Source organism: Drosophila elegans, unplaced genomic scaffold (genome assembly GCF_018152505.1).
Source record: "Drosophila elegans isolate 14027-0461.03 unplaced genomic scaffold, ASM1815250v1 contig_468, whole genome shotgun sequence".
Taxonomy (NCBI): domain Eukaryota; kingdom Metazoa; phylum Arthropoda; class Insecta; order Diptera; family Drosophilidae; genus Drosophila; species Drosophila elegans.
Genome location: NW_024545855.1, coordinates 479,246 through 502,668, shown reverse-complemented (window position 1 = coordinate 502,668; position 23,423 = coordinate 479,246). Strand labels below are relative to the sequence as shown.

The 23,423-nt window shown below is 37.0% G+C and overlaps 2 protein-coding genes across 12 annotated transcripts in view; both read left to right on the top strand.

The window, feature by feature from the left end:
* The first annotated feature begins 1,645 nt into the window (after positions 1-1,645).
* LOC108143943 lies at positions 1,646-18,229 on the top strand. 2 transcript variants are annotated; one of them, XM_041708954.1, is made up of 13 exons: positions 1,646-2,067; positions 6,359-8,873; positions 11,893-12,044; positions 12,107-12,241; positions 12,570-12,827; positions 13,264-13,603; positions 13,664-13,750; positions 14,118-14,268; positions 14,335-14,644; positions 15,369-15,468; positions 15,681-15,863; positions 16,657-16,800; positions 17,524-18,229. In XM_041708954.1, exons 2-13 carry the CDS (start codon positions 6,535-6,537, stop codon positions 17,960-17,962), a joined length of 4,638 nt encoding a protein of 1,545 aa, XP_041564888.1. In that variant the 5' UTR covers positions 1,646-2,067; positions 6,359-6,534; the 3' UTR covers positions 17,963-18,229. The 2 variants fall into 2 exon arrangements, with proteins under 2 accessions (XP_041564888.1, XP_017124026.1); XM_017268537.2 differs by lacking the exon at positions 15,681-15,863 and having other exon boundaries at positions 1,647-2,067.
* A 997-nt stretch (positions 18,230-19,226) lies between these two features.
* Positions 19,227-23,423, top strand: part of LOC108148721 (sterile alpha motif domain-containing protein 5-like) — a 169,847-nt gene continuing 165,650 nt past the window's right edge. For all 10 annotated transcript variants that reach the window (XR_005977599.1, XR_005977598.1, XM_041709057.1 and 7 more), the window contains exon 1: positions 19,227-19,888. The gene's annotated coding sequence lies outside the window, so the exon portion shown is untranslated. The remainder of the gene's footprint in view (positions 19,889-23,423) is intronic.

The following is a 23,423-nucleotide window of genomic DNA, read 5'->3' as shown; positions in this document are numbered from 1 at the left end:
ATTGAAATGGTCTTGGGACGTAACCAAAACCTGAAGATTAAAAATCAACCGGGTGATAATGATTCTTTGGCATAATTTAATATATTTTATCTCAAGTCCCAAACATAAACATATTTATTCTCCTTGAAATTTGTCTTGGTGTCTTAGCTAAACAAAAAATAAAAAAATTATAATCAAATTTGTCTTAATGTTGTATAAAACAAACTATCTCTATAAAAATAAAAATATACACTTAAAATCGTCAAACGACTTGCGAACTTGTCACCTCAACGTTTTAATTAATTTATGTAGCTACGTAAATTAATGTAATGCTTTATAAGTGATAATAAAATTTGTTGATTTCTGTATCACACCCATGATCAATGTACTATATTAAATGTACTATATTAAAATAAATAAAGAAATAAACGAATTTTTCGAACAAGATTGACCGATAACTATTTACGGTATCTGCAATGAATTTTCTAATTCTTGCATAGGGTGAAACCTTAATCCTTTAATATGGAATTGGATATGGACTCGCAATTTTTGTACTTATCATCGAGATTTGTCTGAGAGGTCTGCTTGGTATAAAATTTGTAACTTTAATTATGTAATCATATATTAACTTTGTTCATAAATGAAAAACTTATTGAGTTGATAACAAAAGGTATTCTCTAGAGCTTTTTAATTAATAAAAAAATTGGAAGACATACTTGTCATTTAGTTAATGGGTTTGCTGGAAGCCATGTGAACCACTTTTCGTTGATTTCAATTAAAATTTTCAATTTAAATGTTAAATTTATCTCCTGTCAGCTGTCATTTTATCCTAGCCACGCACTCAGCTAAGGACATTTTTCTCTGGGGTTAATTTAAACGCGAGACCATTTAGTCTATTTGGTGGACTAGGTAAAAGTTGTAGAGCAACATGAACTTACAGTACACACGTCTGAGAACCCGCAACTGGTATTCCTCAACAAAATCATGCAAATATTTAATAAACAATATGAAGCCAGAACGATGTTAATACTGCACCATGATCAGTCCCAGAACTGCGCACTCCACGGTTACCTTCACCCTGAGATTCCCACTCTGCGATTTAATCAGCTGGCCACAGTACAATATTATTTCTTAATAATATTAATTAATACTTATACTTTAATACTGTCTGTAGTTTATTTTCAAGTTTTTTTTTTGGGTGTAGTTATATTATTGTAGGAAGTTTCTGTTTTTACAGTTTGCATGATTTCTGGTTGATTATTTGTACCACAAATTAAAAAATGTAGCCCCAAGTGGCATCGAAATAGCGTTCTGCTGTGTAAGGAAATAATCAAACTCGAATTATAAAAACAATCAAATCGATTAGCTTTAATTTTGTAATACCTACATTAAGCTATTATTGCCTTTCTCCAGCTGCTGATGCGAAACATATTTGCTAGGCAAATGTTTTTCCACATTTATGGGTCAGCTGTGCCACCAATTCCGCTCCATTGTTTGTGCAACAATTGAGATCTGTTTCGGTTGTTAACCGTTTCCATTTGGCCACTGATCGACGTCGTCGAGTGGGCCGTGGCATAGGCAGCATTTAAATCTATCGATAGCCGAGCGACAATTTTCCTCGGCAGCAGCACTTTTCCTCGTCCGGATGATCAGATGCTTTTGCAGTCGTGTACCGTTTGCTGAGTCGTTTGGAACGCGAGCGCCGTGTGAGCGCCATTGTGAAAAGTGAAAAGTGAAAAATGGATTTTTCGCCCTGGGCACTAGATGCGCTTGGGCCGCCTGAGCATGTGCCGTCGCTCGTCAGCGATTAACAAGTGTTTTCCCCCAGTTTTCCCCAACCACTCTTCACCAGCCTCAACCATTTTGTAGGCGTGGGCCAAGCGGAAATGAGAAAATTTAATTATAACAAATATTAATTGTCATCCTCTGTCAAATCATATTGAAGTTCGTGTGTGTTTGTGTGTCTCTTTGTGTAATTGCGTAAATAATCTTTTTAATAAATTACTGTATATGACTCAAGGAAGTTGAGTCTTACCCAAATACGGTCGAAATTGTATAAGTAAACGTGATAAATAATCTCTTCAAGTTGTAAGTAAGGTAGAGCCCAATGAAAGTGCTTTGATTCAGAGAGAAAATTTAATATTTAACTTCAAAAAAATGAAACAACAAAATAAACCGCAAATTAAACAAAAATTATGTAAAAAATCAAAGATTTTCCTTTAAAAAGTAGTAAAAAATAATGACAACTATAGAAATTATGATTTTCTAAAATCTAACAATACAGTTTTTTTAAATTTTTAGTATTTGATTAATTACTTAGTTAATAAATCCTAACAAATAGTAAGAAATAGTGACAATTGGTAAAACAAATGTTTCTAAAATCTTGTGCTGGTTTTGTTTAAAAATGTTCAAGAATTTTGCATTTTGTTTGACACCCATTTAAATCTCATCTAAGTAAATCGTTTAAAAATTGCATTAATAATTTACAAGATTCACAAAAAAAACACGTATTACATATTTATTATTGTTTAGACTACTGCTAAGATACACACAATTAACTCGCTCAACACCTCAAGGCGGGCATGTCGCAATCAATTTTTGTCGCCTGTCGCATGCTTTAATAGTTTCACTAATTTTGAAATTTATTAGCCCCCCTCGCTGAGCCTTACATATCTGTTTTATGTGTGGCAAACTGTTTTTATCACCTCCACTGTGAGTCAAATGGAAAAGTCGAGCAGTTCAGAGAGCATACTGTGAGAAACTGTTTGGAAAATCATCGGCAGCTAAGCAGACAGACAGGCAAAAAATCCAAAGAGCTTGGAAAAATATTAACATTAACCCGTCCCTGGGCGACGGTAACTGTGTGGCCGGAATGTTTTGGATCCGCTGCTTGATCTGGCATCAGTCAATGTCAGTTGGCCCAGTGCCAGGTCGATTGTGTGGGCGGCGACAAACAAACAATCAAGCAGGCACTGCCAAAAGCAAAGAACTAAAAATTTAAACAAATAATAGAGAATAAAAGAAAAGTAAATGAAAGGGAAAGTGCTCGAAAGTGTTCAACTGTTGCACCTTGTATGAAAGCTTCTATCTAAGAACATATCCACAGATAAAACCAAGAGAAGAATCTTTCCCTATTTTTCCGGCCATGGTGCGTGTCATTCTCGACTAAAAAAATAGTTTTCAAGTGAATTTCTGTCTGCACGCGTCAAGTATCAAGTGTTTTGTTATGAACCACATTTATATACATTTAGCAATGAACAGTGCGTTTTATATAGTACCTGTCATTGAATTTCATATGACCTTGCTATTAATGTATTACTGTTCTGAACGAAGTAGTTGGCCTTTTTGAGAATACAGAATAAATTGTAAAAAACTAATTAAGTGAAATTAAATTTTTGTTTAAATGCTTTTAAGGACCTACAGTGCGTTTCATATCTATACGCACTGTACATATCTAAGCGTGTTAATATCTATTGCCATATATTTCCGCTCGATTGCTAACATATGTTCAAACGACGACAAAAGCATGCGAAATATTTATGGCATATTTTGCTTGTGGCATTTTTTTGTCATATTATTTTAATTTCTATTAATTCTCACCGCCATCGACGCTCGCCAAAAATATAAATATTTTCACACATTTTTTATAAAGAATGGATTTTAATGGATTTTATTGACTGAGTTTTTTGGGCCTTTAGGTCGGGGCAATGGCATTGGCCAAGTGCAAAATTTATTATTCATTTATAATTTAAGTATCTTTTATTTTTGTGTGTCTGCTTTGCTTAACGTTCAAAATATTTATGATTTTTTTGGATTTTTGAACTTGTGCAACAATTGGCAAGATAGAAAATGTAATTTCAACAATGATATATGTATATTCTGAGCCATCTGGTTGAAGGCTGTAAACTTGAACGACTTACGAAGTGGGTCAGTGTTTCCTCAAAGAAAATGTAAAGGAAATAATTCAATTTATTTATTTTATTCCTCAATTGAATTTGATCTTCCACCTAAAAATTTCCATTTCATACCCATTATACACGGCTGCATCACTTCCGTTTTTGAATTTCGTGCCAAAAGTAAGAGCGTCATGCACTTGACCAGACCAGAACCGCCAGTTCCTCCGAAATCCCCTTTTCAACCACCTTTTGTTAATATTATATGTGTTGAGTATTTGGAAGCGTTTGTTTTTTATCTATTTTTAAAATAAATTCGGGAATATGTGAAAATTGCGCAGCTGACTTTGCCTATATCCAGAATCGCAAATCGTTCTCCGAAACATAAATTTTACTGTCGGCTTTCCGGGAATTATAACGATTTGTTTTTTATTGGAAGATATAACTAGATACTTTAGCTTTTTCCATACATATTTTAAATTATTGTTGAATTTTGTTAAAAACAGATTTTTAATTTAGAATAAATAACTAGACAGCAAATTAGACTTCCATCTAGATGTCAATAAATACATTAATGCAAATATTTATTTACACAATAAACGGTATAGGCAAATTAATTACTTTGTATATCTAGGCTCATTTAACTATAAATCTTCCGAAACATCAATTACAGTGATCTGGCGCCTGATTTCGCCTCTTTTATGGTGACGTCAATGAGAGCCCTACGAGAGCATCTTTTCTGAATAGATATTTTTAGCTATATTTTGCTTGGAAAATCTGCGATTTATTCCGTTTTATTTTATTGCTGCCTATAATTGGTTCGTTTATGTGCGAAATTAAAGAGAGAGCATCCTGAACTTGAAATAGAAGCATTGAAAAAGAGAAAAAAGGGGAGTTTTTATAGTATGGTGGAAGTTGTACCAGGATTATGATGTTGTGTTCGGTGCATCGGGATTAGTTTATTTTTAGCCTCTTAGCTGCAATTTGGACTTTGGTTGGAACGAAAAGACCAATGACTAAGGAGTGGCGCTGACTCAAGTGTAGAACTTTAAAGGGCACTGGAAAAAAACAGAGATGGCAGTGTAAACTTATATGTTTATAGATTTATTTATTTAGCTTGGCATACTTTTAGGAGTTTTCTTGAATCAAATTGAAATTAAAATTAATATATCATTTATTTATATTAAATTAAATACATGATAAATGTTGTGGAAAGTGTGGCCGCCCAAATAATGCTATCAGAAATGGGTTAATTCTAACAGCCCAAATAAAATGGACTCCCCAATTTAGGCAAGCAATGCAGTGAAAATTATTCATCACTTTCCGTTTGGGATTATTCAAATGCTTCACAGCTGTCGAATACCTCAATCGGAGCTCTGGCTTTCAGCAATGTACATTCTACAATTAGCAAATTGTTGTTGCTCATCGGATGACACATAATGACGCATGGCTTTGGCCACAACAATAGCAATGGGTCGATCGGCTTGCAAACTGGCAAACTGGCTCCCGCTTTCTATCCATCAATTAATATTCATAAGCAATTATCAAGCTTACCATAAGCATTGTATTTAGTTTTGAGTGCATGTGCGAGTGTGTGTTCTTCTGTAAGATAATTAAAACAAATTATGCCTTGTGCCTATATTTCAAAAGTGCACTCAAAATAATTACTTTAAATTAAAATACTATCGAAAATTGAAATTTATGATTAACAAAATGGAGTTTTAGATGAGCAGCCTTCAAGATTTTTGTTTCATTTTCGAGCACATATAAAGTGTAAGCTTTAAGTTATTTACTTACTTATATAAATAAAAACACTATCCAGAATTTGAAATTTATATTTAAAAAAATAAACAGCTTTCCAAGTTTTAAAGCTAGGAAAATGTATGTTTTACTTTCGAGCACATTTAAAATGTAAGCATCATGTGTTGTCAGTCAAAATGGGAATTAAAGTTGTAAAATATATTTATATTTTATATGTATCAAAAATTTAAATATTATTAAATATTTATTTATTTTACATGCTAGCACTAAAAATAAAAACTTATTATTTAACGTGATTTCAGTAAAATCATTTCTATGTCTGAAAAGCAAGTTTTAATACATGTAGTCCCATTCTTTTTAATAATTTCGTTTTGAGTTATTTTGTTAAACATTATTTTATTTTAACAATTTTTCCGCAAGTGCACTCAGCCGCCTGCTAGTACTCATATACACGCCCCATCGTTGTTACTCATATTTGTCCAGCGTTGTCATCATCATGATGATGATTTCGTTGATAATGATGATGGGCAATGATTATGAAAACAGTCGCATAGCATGGAGTGCCGACTGAGCGACAGTCGCAGTTTATCCGCCGGCCAAGTCGAATCTGTAAATCCGTCAAAAAGTGATTAGCGCGTGCGGGTAAACTAATTAAGGCCAATTACTAAAATTCGCCAACTAGAAACAACCGAAACTAATGTAAAATTGTAAAATATTTTCAACAGGTTGAAAGCATTTAAAATACAACAATATTCGAATTAACAGCAACAAAGCCAACGATTTGTTTATTAAACGAAAATTATACAAACACACACAACGAAAACCAAACGAAGAGGAATAAATGGATTAAGAAATAGAGGAACATTTTAAATAAAATACAGCATTAAGAGAGCGAGCGAATATGTTTAATTTGCTGCGAAGATCGCGTCGTGGAAAAACGCACAAAATCTGTGACGATGAGGAGGACAGGGACAGACCCGTGAGATATAGCCAGATCGGAGCATTATCCGGTGCTCTTAGACAAGAGCAGCAGCAGAAGCAGCCAGCGGAAAGAGCTCGTCGGGCGGTGATCGAAGAGCTGGAGGACTTTGCCAGCGACTTTGACAACGAGAACGAGATCGAGATCGAGAACGACAACGACCAAGACCAAAACCAAAACCAAAACAGCGGCGACGAAGAGCGTTTAAAATTAGCAAAAACAGCTGCTAATGGCCGCTCCGACCATTTGTATATAAATAAAATGGGCAGAGATGCGAGGACGTATTCCTCGGGCGGTGATCGAAATGCGGCTCCCAGCAGCAGTCAAAACGAGGCAGCCAGCGCGATCGCGAGCAAAAGCGTTGGTAATCAGCTAATTGCCACTATCGATGGATCTGCAGACCATTCGCAGCGCATTAAGGAAAACGAATTGCAAAAACGACAATCTCTGATTTCTCTGGGAAGTTTTAAGCTGGTCAACCCTAGAGCAGATAGTCCAGAAAAAGAGCCGCGAAAAGCAAGGAAAACTCTGCAAAAGAGTCGCGATTTTTTAAGCGACATTTTCATGGCGCGTGGTCGAAACCAGCAGCGTCAAAAGCAGCAAATTACCGCCGCTGCTGGCAAGCCAAATAAATCGAATCATAAAAGTAATGCCAAAGACGTAATCGCCGCCGCCACACAACACCTTGAAACGAACTCCGACCCCGCGCTCGCATCCCCGACTACTTATCAAATGACTTTGGCTAATAATAGTTGCTTAGAGAATAGCGGCCAACAACAAAAACGAAGAGTGAACGAAGAGAAAAGTAAGCCAGCTGGAGGGCAGCAGCAAGAGCACAAGAGTTTTCCCGCAGAGAGCACGAACACGAATTTTCCGCCAGAGATCGTGCCGGAAAAAGTGGCGAAAGTCATGCGTTCGTCGTCGTTCATTCAAGCGGCAAACGTTGAGCGGTCAACAGCAATTGCCGAACAGCAACAGCAGCAACAGCAGCAGCAACAGCAGCAGCAGCAACAGCAGCAGCAGCAGCCCGGCAATGCAATTGCTGCCCCGCAGCAACATCAAGCGCCACAGCAGCAACATCGGCAATTAAGTGACATAACCATGGGCCAAACCAGTGCCAAACCGAACGAAATCAGTTCGGCGCACAGTTCGCGTTCGAGTACGCCGCGTGAGTTCCGTGAATCGGTCGTGAGTACGTCGCCGCCACAGGCCCCGCCCAGACATCAAAAATCGCCGGAAGTGCCTAAGATCACCGTGGAAGATTGCAGTTTTCCCGAGGATGGAACAACCAAATCGCAGGAAATCTTCTACGAACTAAATGAGCCCGCTGAAGATTCGCTAAATATTGAAGAACTCAATGAGGCGCACATTGAGACCCTAGAGGATGAGGTCTTTGCCTCGGACATACCGGCTACTATCTATCAAAACCCAACTAGTCGTCCCTGGACACGCCTCAGTCATGTGAAGCTGGAAAATGTGCAGGAGGAGGCCGAAGAGGAGGCTGAGGGGGAGGATCTGGATGATGTGGATGAGGCGGTGGACTTGGAATACGAAAATAACATAGGCCACAATCAGGCGAATGGCAACTCCCGACAATCGGCCAGTAGCGAAAGGAGTGCCCTCAAAAGTGACTCCAATTTGAGCAGCAGCTATGCAGATTCCGGGATTGGAGATCAAGAATTGAATGCACCACCGCAGCCACCTCAGCCACCGCCACGCGGCTCCTCCTCGCACATGGCAACCACCGCCCAACATCTGAGCCACCACAGCTTCGTTCGCGATGGCAACTCCACCGACTGCGAGGAGACCTTTCTGCAGTGCGACGAACTCGACGACATTGAGCGTTTCGGCGAGTTCAGCGAGCGTTTGGTATGCATCGAGAGCATCAGTCTGCCGGATGTGGTTGTGGAGTCAACGACCGCCAATGCAGCCACATCAGCAGCATCAGCATCAGGAACAGCCACAGCCACAGCACCACCATTCACAGCCACAAATGGCGGCGATTCGCAGATCAACATCAATATTGCCAATGGAGCGGGGGGCAATAGCCTGGGCAATGTCCACTTCATACCCATCCACGTCGAGGGTCGCAGTCACAGTCACAGTCACAGTCGGAGTCGCAGCGGCAGTCCCAAACAGCGCAGCAGGGACGACAGTTGCCTCGGCCAGGACATGACGCCCAGCATCGAGATCATTGAGGATGGCAGTGTCCTCAACAAGCCGGTGCGCCAGGAAAGCCCCTTCGACAATCAGGAACTCAGGTGAGAAAATATCCAAGAGTTGGTGTGGTGTAAAATTATTAAGGAGATGAATGACAGACACTTCTTTAATTTTCAAACATTTTTTTTTTCATTTTGAAATAACAAATAATCGCAGTAATATTTACAAACGATTTTTTAAACAGATTAATGGCAGACAATCCCTTAATTTTTATTTATAATAAATAAACACTGTAATATATCCCAATCAAATATCAAGAAGATCCGTAAATTAAGAGAGAACAATTTTTTTTGTTTTAAATTTGGCCAATTAAACATGATGTGTTTTATCAATAATACAATCAAGAAATCATAAAAGAAAAAAGCTACAAAGTTTACCCCATGACGTATGCGTGATATTTGCTAGTTCATGCAGCTGTGGCATCAAGTACGCCGTATTTATTTAATCGCAAGCGCATGCCAACAATTTCACCATTAACATGGCTAGATGCAGCCAATTTATCTTGATCTTTGTGTCATGGAACATGCCTTGTGATCTGGTTTTTCTTACTGGGAAATCCGTCAGCGGATATTTCCTTCTCATTCGCTTTGTGTGTCTTTTGCCAATTTGATTTGCGTTGAGATTTCCAGTCAGGGACGACTATTTTTAAATGGATCAGAACATATAAATTGTACACAATTTGATGGGTGAAATATTGTCTGGGATCTGCCAATAAAAGATGTTTAAAGAACGAATTATGAAAGTCAAAATTCTTAGAAAAAATAGCTTCTAAAGTTCAATTGTAAGAACACAAAGTGTGTTATCTGATGGAAGATGTCAAAAAGATTACATACGTTTGTAGTGATCCGATTTGATGGACAATTTCCCTTCACAAAAAAATTTTGTACAAATACCATGTATATATAGAAGCAAATTCCTTAGAAAATCCCACTTGTTTTGGCGTTGGTGTCTCTCATTACGTATACGCAGTGTGAAAGGTGGCATTGTTTGGCCTTCGCCAATATGACAGATTATGACAGCCGTGCGGCAAGTGTCTCATAGCCAAATGGCGACAATTATTTCGACAATTTATATTTATGTAAATCGTGTTCCGTTTTAAATAATAAACATAAGATTTGTGTTCAAAATCAGTTGAAATGTTGAACGGTGGCAAAAATAAATTCACTTCGTCATTTCTCATTTAGCTTTCTTCCTCTTTATTTGCAATTTTTGTTGGCAACATGTTGGCCATTTCCCACGCTTGTTTTTTGCATACTCTAGCAGGGGGTATATCGTTATTTTGTTTGTTATATATATTAAAATTTTTGTGGACTCATGGACATTCAGTTCTAATATTTTAATTTTTAGCATATGTCTAAAATTTCACAATATAAATGGTCAAATGAATTATTTGTTAAGATCATTTGATTATTTTGTAAAGTCTTTTATTCAAAATTGAAGTTTAATGGCGTGTCTTTAATACGTTAACTTGTCATTTACAATTTTGTTTCTATTTTTTAAAACCGTTTGTCAAGAGCATCCCCACCATCGACTTATCCAAATTAAAGAATTTTTTGCTTCAATCATATTCTCTCATGTGCATAGAACACGATCTGCCTGCTCTAGTTTTATTCGCCTTGCTTATTTTAGGCGTATTGCAAAGAGAGGAAGCGTAAATTTTGAAACGTTCATATTTAGAGCAAGCTGGTGAGGAAATGTATAAGACGGGAGTGCACTTGTGGAATTTTATTTGGGTTGTACTTGATTTTGGTGGATAATTGATTGGGCAGACGGGTGGAGCATCCTCCACTTGACTGGGCTGGCCAGCATTGAAAGATTGTTTATTCCGCCGGCACATGCGGCGTATGCGTAATTTGCCTCGAATAACTAATGGGCAACTTTCCCGAAGCTTCGGCCGCTGTTTCCTTCTCTTCATCACCCCTTGTTTATCTAATCCAATTTAATTATCAACTTGGGCATAAACAACGAAAGAATTTAAGCTGGCAACTATGCATTCGCCTCGGAAAGTTCACAGGCACCGGCAGAAATGCTCTTGCCAAAAATAATTGAAATAACTTTCAATCTAAGTACATGAGTTGCATCTGTCCTTTGTATATTTATCTCATAGCCACTATCTCTCTCTCTAAATCTCTGTCTATCTTTATCTCCGACTGTCTCTAGAGACAAGCTAGAAACGCGTGTCACAAAATTTGATAAATGTACATTGTCTATACAAAAGATATGGTCGCAAAATGCTGACGGTGCACGAAATAATTTGTAACACTAATTAAAAATGTTATTAAAATTATTACAACCATTTCATGTAATTTATTTTGAACTTTAATAACAAAAAACTGATTTTTAGAAATCACACATATGTAAATATTTGAACATTTCAAAATGAAAATTTCTTTTGATACTTTCGTAAACCTTAATTAAGCATAAAATGATTCAATAATTATCAGTTCGACACTATCGAAACGCACTGTATCTTCTATAGAGAGCGGCTGAAAGTTGGCAAAATGCGCGAACAAAAACAGCGGAAAAACGTTGCTTTAAAAATAAACTTTGCGCATTTTCGCAGCCACCAAGAATCGACTAGGATAAATTCAATTAAAACGTATTTCATTTTTGCGTTGAAAAGCCAAAACAAAACAAAGCACAGTCCAATAATACATATTATATAAAAGTGTATCTGTATCTTTGTCTCTAGCTATATCTGCACAAATTGTATCTCAACAAATTATGGTGGAGGAAGACGTTGTGGCCAGTGTTTTTACACCTCATTCACATTTAACGAGCTTTTCCATTCAAATTACGTCAGACCGATGTCTAGCTATAGGTATATTCGATGGGACGATAATATAAAATAATAATAATTATTTTTCTGCGGTTTTACTTTTATTTATTTATACTGTCCGTGCTGCGTGCGCGGAACACGTTTGTGATTCATTTTGTTTGTGTTGGGGATTAGACGGTGACAAGATTTGTTCGAAATATCCGTCTGGCAGTTGAGCTGATCTGTCTAGGGATTTATGATTCTATTTCGAATATTACTCATCCGGATACTCGCATTCCCAGAAAGGAGCTAAAACTGCAGAAAGCTCGATTTGCCAGCCAATTGGATGAGGCCCACAAGAATGCCAATCAACTGGAGGTCAAAGTTGGAGATATGCAGTTCAAGATTCAGAAACTGGAACAGGAATTGTCTATTAAGCAGTGGAATGTGGAAAGTAAGCATAACAAAATAATAACAATTTTAAAAACCATCTTAATTCATTTTTTTTCTCTGCAGGACTTCAGGGTGAACTGAGTGCTGCCCACAAGGACGATGAATATGTGCGAAAAAAGCTGAAACTATTGGAGGATGAAAAGATCCATTTACGGCACAAATACAGCGAAAATCAAGATGAATTCCAGATCAAATACAGTTAGTACAGTAGTAATAATATTATTGTCATCGAATACTATTGTCCAAAATTCTGCAAATATGCCTTTAATATTCAAATTGAGTACTGCTGCCTGATTTCAGTATTTACGTGGAATATATAAAGTCTATAACAAAGTATTTCAAAATTTTAAGTGCCTTTTTATGTCGGCATTTAATTATATTTAATTTGTAAATACAATTCTACAATTTGTATTAGGTGCTTAATTTTAAATAACAAACGATTTTTGATTTGAAAGGCATTTTCTTGCATTCTTTTTGTATCATCTTATAAACATTTTTATAATATTTTTTCTTATCCCTTTTGCAGACGAACTCGAAGCTCAGTATACCGAACTAACCGAGAAGTACAAAGTGACTCAGGGCCTGGCCAAGAGCTTGCAAACCCAGTTGGCCTGTGCCCAAGTCGAGGCTGAGGAATGGCGCCAGCAGGTGGAGAAGATCCGTGCGGAGCTGGAGGACCAGATACGCATCCTGAAAAACGCGCTCGACAATTCTGAAGCAGAGCGCAAGATCTGCGAGGACAAATGGCAAAAGGAGTTCGAAATGCTCAGGACACACAATCGAGGTGAGATTTATTAACGTGTCAAAATTCGTTAGGATAAACAAAATTGGTGATATATACTTATTGCAAAATTATTTCAAAATCGCATTTGATGTATCAGTTATAATTTCTTAACAACTACTATAACAAAAATAGTGTTAGTTATAAATTTATAAAAGTCATTTGGCAAAATTGGTTTTGTAAGGCATAATTTTGATTTGTTTTATATTTTGACAAAAATTAATAACGTTAAAAATTCTATAATTTTTTGATCGCATATTTATGTCATTTTTATAAGGTGAATAGTGATTTTTTAAGAATAGTTTGTTTACAAATTTGTTGGTTTGTTTTTTTATTTATTTAATTTTTCGTTGATGTTTGTATTTAACTGCTTCAAGTTTTTTTTTGAAAAAACAACTTAAATCATTTTAAAAAATTAATTTTTTGATTGTTTTTATAGAACGAGAGGAATCGCTAATGACGGACTGCGAGTGGCAGCTGCGGCAGATGCAGCGGCAGTGCAAGGACAAGATGGACAAGTCCAACTACGAGCGAAAGCAGGCATCCGCGAAGGCGGAGGAGCTGGAACTGGAGTTGCAGTCCCGCCGGAAGGAATCCGAGCTGCTGCGCACCTGCCAGGCGCAGGTGAACTCGCTGAGGGGCGTGGTCAGCGAACAGGAGCAGTCGATCCAAACGCTAATGGATCGCATCGAGAACCTGAAGGCGGATCTGCAGTCGGCCAATGAGAATCTCGAGGCGCAGATCGAGGCGGTGCATAAGATCAAATATCAGTGTGATAAGTGGGTATATCTGGGTATAATAACAGATAATTTCTCAATTTATAAACATCATTTTTAAAGTGCCATCTATGACAAGGAGCGTCAAATGATCTACAAAATCGATGAGGTGCGCAACGAGGCGGCCGCCTTCTGGGAAAACAAACTTTAGTGAGTATAATTTTCTTACACTGATACAAAATTGATATAGTAAATGTAAATATCTTAATATTGAATTCAAAATAGTATATATTATATTTAAATTAAATATTAAATTATAGTATTAAATACAGTGCATATTAAAGCATTCTATAATATTAAAATAGTTCCTATTTGATTTAAATGCTTTTCATTTAAGTTAAATATGGAATAAATTGAAATAAAATATACTCCGTTCTAAAAATAACTTAACTGGAGAATAAAATATTTTTAGTTATTTTAAATATGAAAATATTCCAATTTTAATTTAAATTGAGTACAAAATACTTGAATTTCAGTGTTCCAGATTTATTTTTCATCACATTTTATACACCCACAGCACAGAGATGACAAGACTGACAAATGAACTGGAGTCCGTGTATGTGGACGAGCGCCGGGATGCATTGGATAAACTGCAGAACGAGCACATCGAGGAGTTGCGGGCACTGACCAATCGATACACATCCAACGAGGAGGAGCTGCGAACTGAAGTAACTATTTAAGCACTACAAAAACACCCTTAAATTAACTAAAATGTAATGTCAAATCCCCTCTAGATCGAGGATCTGCACGAAAGCCTGGAGCTGAAGAAACAGGATTTCCTCAGCCTGCGTGAGCGTTCCGACAATGCCCTTCTGCAGACCCGCATGCATTTGGACAAAGCGGATCGCGAGTACCAGAATGCCATGTGCCGCGAGGAGGATCGTCGTCTGGAGCTGGAGGAACGACTTAAAAAGGAGTTCGAAGCGGAGAAGGCCGACATGGAGGAGAAGTTCCGGGAGCGACTTGGCCAGGTGAAGGAGGAGTTCGCCAAGGAGCTGCAGCTCTCCACGCAGGACATGATCGACTCGCATCGCAAGGAGCTGGGTGAGTTTTGGGAAAAATAAGTTTGAATCTAACTGGAATAGAACAGAAATGTTCAAATTATATCAAAAATATATCATATAATATATATATATATATTAAAAATTTATATTATGAAAATTTCAAAGAATTTAAAATTTCGTCGTAGATAATAAGTTTGGGAAACCTTTTAAAGCGTTTAAAAACCTTTAGAGCTTTAGGATTGTAGTTTGACATAGTTTTTTGATTGAAAATTAAAAAAGCTGTTTAATATGTTATTTATTTTATTAAAGTGGATATCTACTTGTCTTCTATCTACTTAATTTTACCTTTACTCAACGAAATATCACCAAAAGAGGTTAATTAGTTAATGTTCTGTATTTATGTTTAACTGCTGGTGTTCTCTACTGTACAATAGTAAGAGTTTATCTAACTAAAAACTTAAAGCTGCAGAATATTATTTACAGTATTGACAAACGGCAAATTGTTAGAAGCTAATTTTTTTATAATTGTTGATAGAACTTCCTAGTAAATTTTTGACGTTCACAGAATTAAAACCACTTTGAGAAAAGGAGTTTGTGTTTTTGAAAGATGTGACCTAAGGGTAACTTATTACATATAAGAACCCTACATTTACACTAGGAAATGGGCCCTTTATCATTAATATATTCCTTCTGGTAGTTTATTAAAATGAAGACTCCGTTTAATTACCCCATATACAATATTTATTTCCTTTTAACCAACACAGACTCTCAAAAGGCCAAGTTGCAGGCGGAAAGGGATGAGGCGCTGCAGGAACTTGTGGAACGACATCGCGCGAAAATGGCCGCTGCCGATGAACGAATCAAGTGAGTGTTTGGCCAGCATGCCCCGCCCTATAAATATAATTACCTTTAAGTACCAATACCACTGCTCCCTACTAAATTGCCCGACGACCATTGGCTTGCATTGAATGTCTGCATTCCTACTCATTTGTCAACTTTGAGGCCCTGATCTCGATTCATTATCATTTGAACTTGTTTTCTGTTTCTTTCGTTTCACATTTTATTCATTGGAACAGCATGGATCAGCATTTAGGGCGATCGACAAGCTCTCCGGCCCTGTGGGCGTTGGCCAAGGGGGCGTGGCCGTATATGCCAACCCTATATGTTCTATATTTGACCATGTCGCCGCTGATCGCCATTGCATGCTTAGTGTTCAATATTGTCGCTGTGCTCTATATCAAATACCGCCACCTCTTAGTGCGCCAATAATAAATTATATCCCCTGTTAAAGCTTGATTTGTTCCTTAACTTAGAAAAAAGGGTTTTCTGGAAATCTCTACGGGACTAAAAACATTGGCTTGGGTTTATGAAAGTGGATAAAAGTAAAACCTAACTTCTTGGAAGTGCCATTCAAATGACATTAAATAAGTTTTTATATCCATTTTTATTGATTTACTAACACTTAAATACTGTTCAAAATTGGTTTTTCAAATCAATTCGTGTTACATTAAATACAAAAAAAAAATTCAAAATCTTTTAAAAATACATCAGCTCATGCTTAGCCTAAAAAATGTACAATTCGCAAATGTATATATAAGTATATATAAACACATATTGGAAACTTAATTATTATAAACAAGTTCTTTATTTTTAATACCTAGTTAATGTTCTTATTTAATTTCCATAAAAAAAAACAACCATATATTATTTTGGTTTACAATTGATAAATCCATTATTTCAAACTTATGTTTTGTTTTCTAATATTTTTGTACTAGCGTAGAATGCCAAATATTATTGTTTTTTATCTGTAGAGTGTTCCAAAACCTACAAACAAATATGTATTTCTGGAATGCAGCTTCTCAAACTCTGCCCTTTCGGAAAAATTCTCTTAATATTTTCTTTCTTTTTCTCGCTATGTGTGTGTATCCACCTCTGCCCACCTCTATATAACCTGAATAACCCAAAACCCGATTCCGAAACCGAATCCGAATCCGAACCCAATATTCGCAACCGCATTGGCATCCGAATCCGCATCCGCATCCGCATCCGCAGCGATGTAGAACTTCGGCACCAGCGTAATCTCAAGGACCTAAAGGCGGCCTACGATGCCGAGAAGGCGGCGCTGGACAAGCGCGACATCAGCAACGCCAACGAGATCGAGCAGCTGCACCGCAAGTGCCGCTGCCTGACCAACCTGTAAGTGCCCTTCCCCCCCCTCCCCCACCGAAAACCACCCACATCATCTTCGAATTCAAGTTCTTAATTTCATAAAATAGTATACTATTACTGTAGAATACTATTACTATAGTACATAATAAAACATTTTTCAAAGAAATCTTTCGATCGAAACAAGTTGCAAATATAAAACTTATTATGTTGTTATATATAAAAAAAAAAAAAGCTGACATGAAGCTATTTATTTCAGTCTCAATCATATAGTTAGCATAATAGATGACCATTGTACATCCAAACAAATAAAAAACTATTAATAACAAATCCTTATAGTTCTTGATATATATCCCAGCCTTTAAGCTAAATGAGCCAATTATTGTTCAAATTATAATTATCTACTATTATTGAAACGAATGAAACTTATTGTTGAGACTTTAAGATTAATTTTAAATTAAAATAATTTAAAATCGCTTTCTCAAAAATTGGGACATTGAATCTAAAAATTTCATATCCAAAATAAAATTAATTTGTTAAGTGTAATTTCAGTTGTTATAATTTTTATTGAATCTCTTAGAAAAATGGATTTAAGAACTTGAACGAATCTCTTTAAACCTATATACTTTTCTTAATTTTGCTTGTCCGTGTTGTGGGATGTTGTACGCTAAGTCAGTATCCAGTATCCACTTTAAAATATCCCTTCTCCCGTAACTTATGACTATAATTTTCTGAAAACCCATATATCCACAGGTTTGAGGAGATGAGGATGCGATACGAAAGGCGGGACCCGCGAGCCGAGGATTTGCGTGAGATTTCCGAGCTGAGGACACGATGCGAAAGCCAGGAGCGGGATTTGTATGTGCTCACCGATCGCCTGCGGGAAATGCAGATGCAAATGTCCGAGATGCAGCAAAATGGTGACAATCGCAAAGGGGGCGGCAAACCGGTGAAGAAACCGCCGCCCAAATCGATAGCCACCAATTGTGACGTCATTTACGAGGAAAACGAAGAACGGGAATCCCCGGAGCAGGAAAATGGGGAAAACTCCTCCCACGGAGATGATGACAACGAAGAGGAGGAGGAAATCGAACAGGAGCCCAGCGATACAGAGTCGAATCACACGATCGAAGTCAATGGAAAATCAGATCGGATCAACGAGGATGATGCCCATCTAATCACAGCCGTGTGATTTGTAATCCCGTCTCTATCCTCAAAATTTGTGGCTGTATTTTTACGTGATCCCCAGGAGTGGATGTTCCTGGATCCAGGATTTTCGATCCTGATTGCTTTGGTGCCCAACGTGCTGCCCTCTGTATCGCAGGATACGGAAATCAACCCACTCAAAACAAAACAAATTGCTCAAAGCTTGAACTAATAAAAATTGTAAATGAAATTTCTGAATTGGTTTTTGAAACCTAAAAAAAAAACGAAAGAAATAAATGTAAATATTTTTAACTAAAACAATTAATATTTCTTCTCTGTGGTCCTTTTAAATATCTAGAAAATCGGATGCAGAAATGTTATTTTCAAACACCTGCCAATCCCACTGTATTATACATATTTTTATGTAATTTTACATGTCGCTGCCCAAAAATTACTTGAATTCTACATTCCTTGCAAACACAGCGCAACGTTTGGCAACGTTTTTGTGTTCTCTCGCTCTCCCATGCTCTCAGAGTCCGAATTTGAACATAAAACTCTCTCTCTGGCAGCAACTATCTCGCTCCGACCAACGTACTGTTAACAGGGTAGAGAGAGCGTACTAAAAAATTGTAAGACGGGTGATCTAAATTTCTTATCATTCTAGTTTGATATGATTTTAAATGTCTTTTAAAAAGAAAAACCTGTTTTTTTCCACTTAAAATTTTTTTAATTTCAGCGTTATTCTTAAAAACTTTATTTTGCCATATTTAGCGTTTTAAAATTTCACTCACCTTGTTTCAAGTGCACTCAGCTAATAATAACATTTAATTTATTACGTTAAAAGTTAAAGTTACTCAAAGATGATGTTATCTGTTTTATTTATTTATTTATTATTTATCAAGAGAAACAAACAACAAAATATTTTAATATTAATTATATTTAGATATTTATTATAATATTAGCATATTTCTAATTAGCATTGAAAAAAAAGAAATGCTACTTAAATAATTATTTCACTAAATGATGAATCCAACATTGTAGTTTTAATTTGGCAACACTGATATTTACAATTTGCTGTCAGTGGCAGAAGATCGGGTGATGTTAGATTAAGCAGCTGTTAGCTCAACAGATGTTTCGGACTCTGTTAAATCGAGTAAGAGAGGGAGAGAGAGAAAGTGGGAGAGCAAGAGTGCAGTGGGACCGCGCTTGCGCTCTGAAAGCGACCAAATGTACTAAAAGACCTAAATGGTGTCGATTTAGATCGGGCCTCAAATATATATACGAAACACATCCACCGCTGCGCCGAAGTTGAAAAAAATTTTCGCCGCGAGTAGATGTGTCCGCCAAACGCGTTTGGAATTCAGCTTGAGCGGCTGAAACACGGCTGCGTCGTGTAAGAAACTGAAAAAGCCGGCAAAACGATTGTGTGGAAAACTGAAAGCAGGAGCAAGTGTTGTGTGATCGAAAACGGTAGCCAAAACGAGGCATTTAATAAGCAAACAGGCTGACCAATAACCATTTACCATTAACCATCAAGGAATCGTGATAACAAAACGGAGACGAAAATCAGACACAAACCGGCAGCAATTTGTTAATTTTAAACGTCGTGTGTGTTCCTCTCCTGGCAACAACAACAAGCATTTAAATTGCATTTTTAATAGTTACTTTAGTTAGGAAAAGGAGAACAGAACTGTGATGCAAGTGACAAAATCAAAATTGGAGTAAATAGGGATACGGATAAAGTTGAAAATAATAATATCGTTTCCCTTTTCTCCCTGCCTTCCATCGTCAAATATTTTGAGCATCTTCGCGTCGCGTAACAGAACGGTAAATCTTTCGCTCTGTGTGTTTGTGTGCGTGTTTGAGTGTACGTTTTTCGGTTTTGTTTTCGTCTTCTCCTTACCGTTCTTTTCTCCACCTTCAATTGCCATCCCATCTCCTAATTTCTTCTACGAAAAAAAAAAAACGAAAAGTAAGTGCCGCCACTCTTATTCCTTCTATATGTGATATTTTTAAGGGATTTGCAGCATGTGTGTGTGAGAGGGAGATTTTGGTGTGCGTTTGCAGCCTCCACCAAGCGCCGCATTTAAAGGATATTCCTAATCCGTTTTATTGATTGCAGGGCAAAAGGAGAAAGAAATAGCAACAACAACAACAGCCCAGCTGGAGTGCTCAAATTGTGTTTATGTGTGTGTGTGTGTGTGTTCGCCCGTGTTTAGTTGTTGTTCTCGGCAATCTGTGCCGCTTTTTTATGTTTTTATTCCCTTTCCATTTCCACTCTATCCTCATCCTCTGGGGTTGTTGTAGTTGTCGTTGTTGATGATTTTGTAGTGCCTGCTGTTTTCGTTCCTTCTCTGTGTTTCTCTTCTAATTCTGACTCTTTGCCGGCGATTTGTTGTTGCTGGCCACGGATTCCTGACAAATGTTAATGACTTATGCAACTGCTTCCTTATGTCGTTTAAAGTATAACCTTTTCAAATTGTCCATTTCAAATTCGTTGACCTAGAGAATCGAACTAATTAAAAAAATTACTTAATTACTAACTAATTGATTAAGTAGTTATATTATGTTCCTAGGCTAAAGCATTTCAAAAACCAAATCTTTGAATATTTTAGTAATTTTTGAAATACTAGGCATACTCATTTTTCACATACTGCACATTAAATAATATCAATACAAGAATTCTTTTGCTTTTCCTGTCTAAAAATATTCTTATTAATGGCTGTTTAATGCAAATACATGAATATTAGTATTAGTTTTAGATATCATCTGGGAACATTAATAAAGATTAACTTAATTAAAACTGCCAAAAAAAAAGAAATTCTAATTGCAGCAGTGTTTCAGTTCAATCAATGTACATAATTATTTTTGTGCTCATGTTTTTAATATTTAATATGTTAAAATGAGAATATATACGTGTGCAATCAAACATTAAAGTCAATATTTTGAATGTATATAAAGAGATTTAACAATAATCCCCCCTTATCTCTTATAAATAAATGTTTATTACAAATAATTGTGTCCCTATCTTTGTGAATAAATTCACCAAATTGACAAGAAATAAATATTTTCTGTGTTAATTAAAACTGCTTTAAATTGTAAAAGTTATTGCCCGACTCGTAGTAACTTAAACGTTTTTTAAACACCTGTCGAGGCAATGTCAAAATACAACATTAAATTGCTGACTTTGGGACATTAAAGTGATTATTTTTAAATCTCACGAACAGACCTTGTTTTTGCCTTTTATTTCGCGTTCCTGTTCGCCCGCTTATCTCTGCTTATAATACTTGTACATTTTCGCTGCGTTCCATATCTCTGTGAATAACTTCATCAGAAAATTAAGCGAAATATGCCAGGCACCTGCCCCCGTGGGCATAACTCAATAATCACATCAAATGTCGCCACCGTACCGCCTTGCACCACCGTATTCCCCGCACTTCCTGGAGTCCAGCAGCAGCAGTAGTCGCAACACCTCCTTAAGAGGTGTGTCCAGTCTCCTTGGTCACCTCGCCTGGCCCCCAAGATCCCAGTTTGCAGCTCCCCAGCTAGTCAGCTTCCTCGGCTTTTCAGTTCCCCAGCTAATGCCGCACAGCTGCGCGCCATTTAAGTCGCTGACAAGTGTTTTGCCGGCATCTCCGGAATGCGACGGATACGGCGCGCAGAGCCCAGGGTTCGAGAGCCACAGAAGCCGCGGCAAAAAGTGGCAGCCAACATTGCTACCAATTATGCGATAAGCGAGCGGAGTCGAAGCGGGAGCCTCCTCAGCAAGCAGCTGATGCCACTTCGCCTCACAATTGTGAGAAAACTTTAAGCAAATACAATGCGGGTTAGCAAATTAGAAGCCTCAAGTTTTGTGCTATATTTGAAAGTAGTTTTTATATTTCAAGTTATCCATTCAGTGTTGAACATTTTAATACCTCCAATTAGGCATTTAATTATTTAGTTGTTGGTAACCAACATTTAATTGTATGTCTACAAAGTCTGCAATTACCAACAATTAATTGATGGAAATGAAATTTACATAAAGCATAGCTTTTAATTTACACTATTATTCAGAGTTATTAAGTAATAGCATACAATATCTACAATTACGTTGTGTAAGATTTTTGCGAAGATATGTTAAAAGTAGCGAGATTAAAACGGTTTCCGGACTTAAAAAGTGTACAATTAAACTATTAATGTTACAAAATTGTTCTTAAATCGACTCTTTAAAGTTATTTACAAAGCTAGTAGTGATTACAAATTTATAAAACAAAATGCGAAAAAGTGAATAGGGCTAAAAAAATAACCAAAGGACCCCTTTAAACAGCTTAAAGAAAGCAAAAGTCGCAGCAGTGTTTACTCTTCCCACACTTTTCAATTAAAGACCATTTTTTCGCACTCTACGTGCAAGTTCGTGCAACTTGCAGCCGAACAACGTGTTAACATGGCCAAAAGCGGTGGGAGACTCCGCCTAATGAAGTGATTAGACTGCGATTTCGCTGATGTTGTTCCCTTAAAGAGTATACAAAAAAGCATAATAATAATGAAAAAAAATGAAATTGGATGGGGAAAACTAACAAAAGGCCGCGTGCGCGCAGCCATCAAACGAAACGAAAAGCGTGCAACTGCAACAAAAACACCGGCAAGAACAAGAGCAGAGGAATGACCTTATATTGCAACTGCAAGTCAAACAAAGGGCCGCTAATGGGTGGTATCGAGGGGGTCTAAAGGGTAGGTAGGTAGGCTGGTAGGAAGGTAGGTAGGTAGGTAGGTGGCCAGGGTGAAGAGTGAGAACCGGTCGATTCGATGCCCATCACAGTCCTCTCTCTCAACCGCGCGGCTACTGCGGGGCAATTGGGCCAAAAGCATAAAAATCAGTCAAGAGTCGCCTCCGCCAGCTCCGTTCAGCATTAAAAGCGACAAACAAACAAACAGACGGACACTGAGCAAAAATAAAAGCCTCGTAAATATAATCGAGTATATAAGGAGCTGGGATTATGAGTACTACAAGTACCCGTTATCATTATAAATGTTAAAATATGTTTAAATAAATGTTTAAATACGTTATGGCAGAATAACTGAATAATCAATAGGATAAATCCTTAAAAAATCGATATTTTAATTGTAGAAACGTTGCGAAAGTCGAGAACTACAAGCTTTCATCTTTTGTTTATCACACTAAAATAATTAATGTTTTTGGGGATGTAAAGCTGTAAAAATCTAAGAAAACATGTTTTTAATCCTAATAAGACAAGAAATATTTTCAATTTATACAAAGAAAATGCTAACCTTTCATTTAGTAAAGAAAAAGTATTCATCAAAAATTGTAAACGCGATTTCATGTATTAAAGAAACATTCCTACCAATTTCGAAAACTTTACTTTTAGTTTTTCTCGCTGTGGAAGAACAGGAGTGCAACTCCCCAACGGGGAATCTGAACGGGAGTGGGAATGGTACTGTTGACTGTGGACCGGGAATTGCGAATGGGACTGTGACTGGGCCTCGGACTCGGACTTGCACTGAAG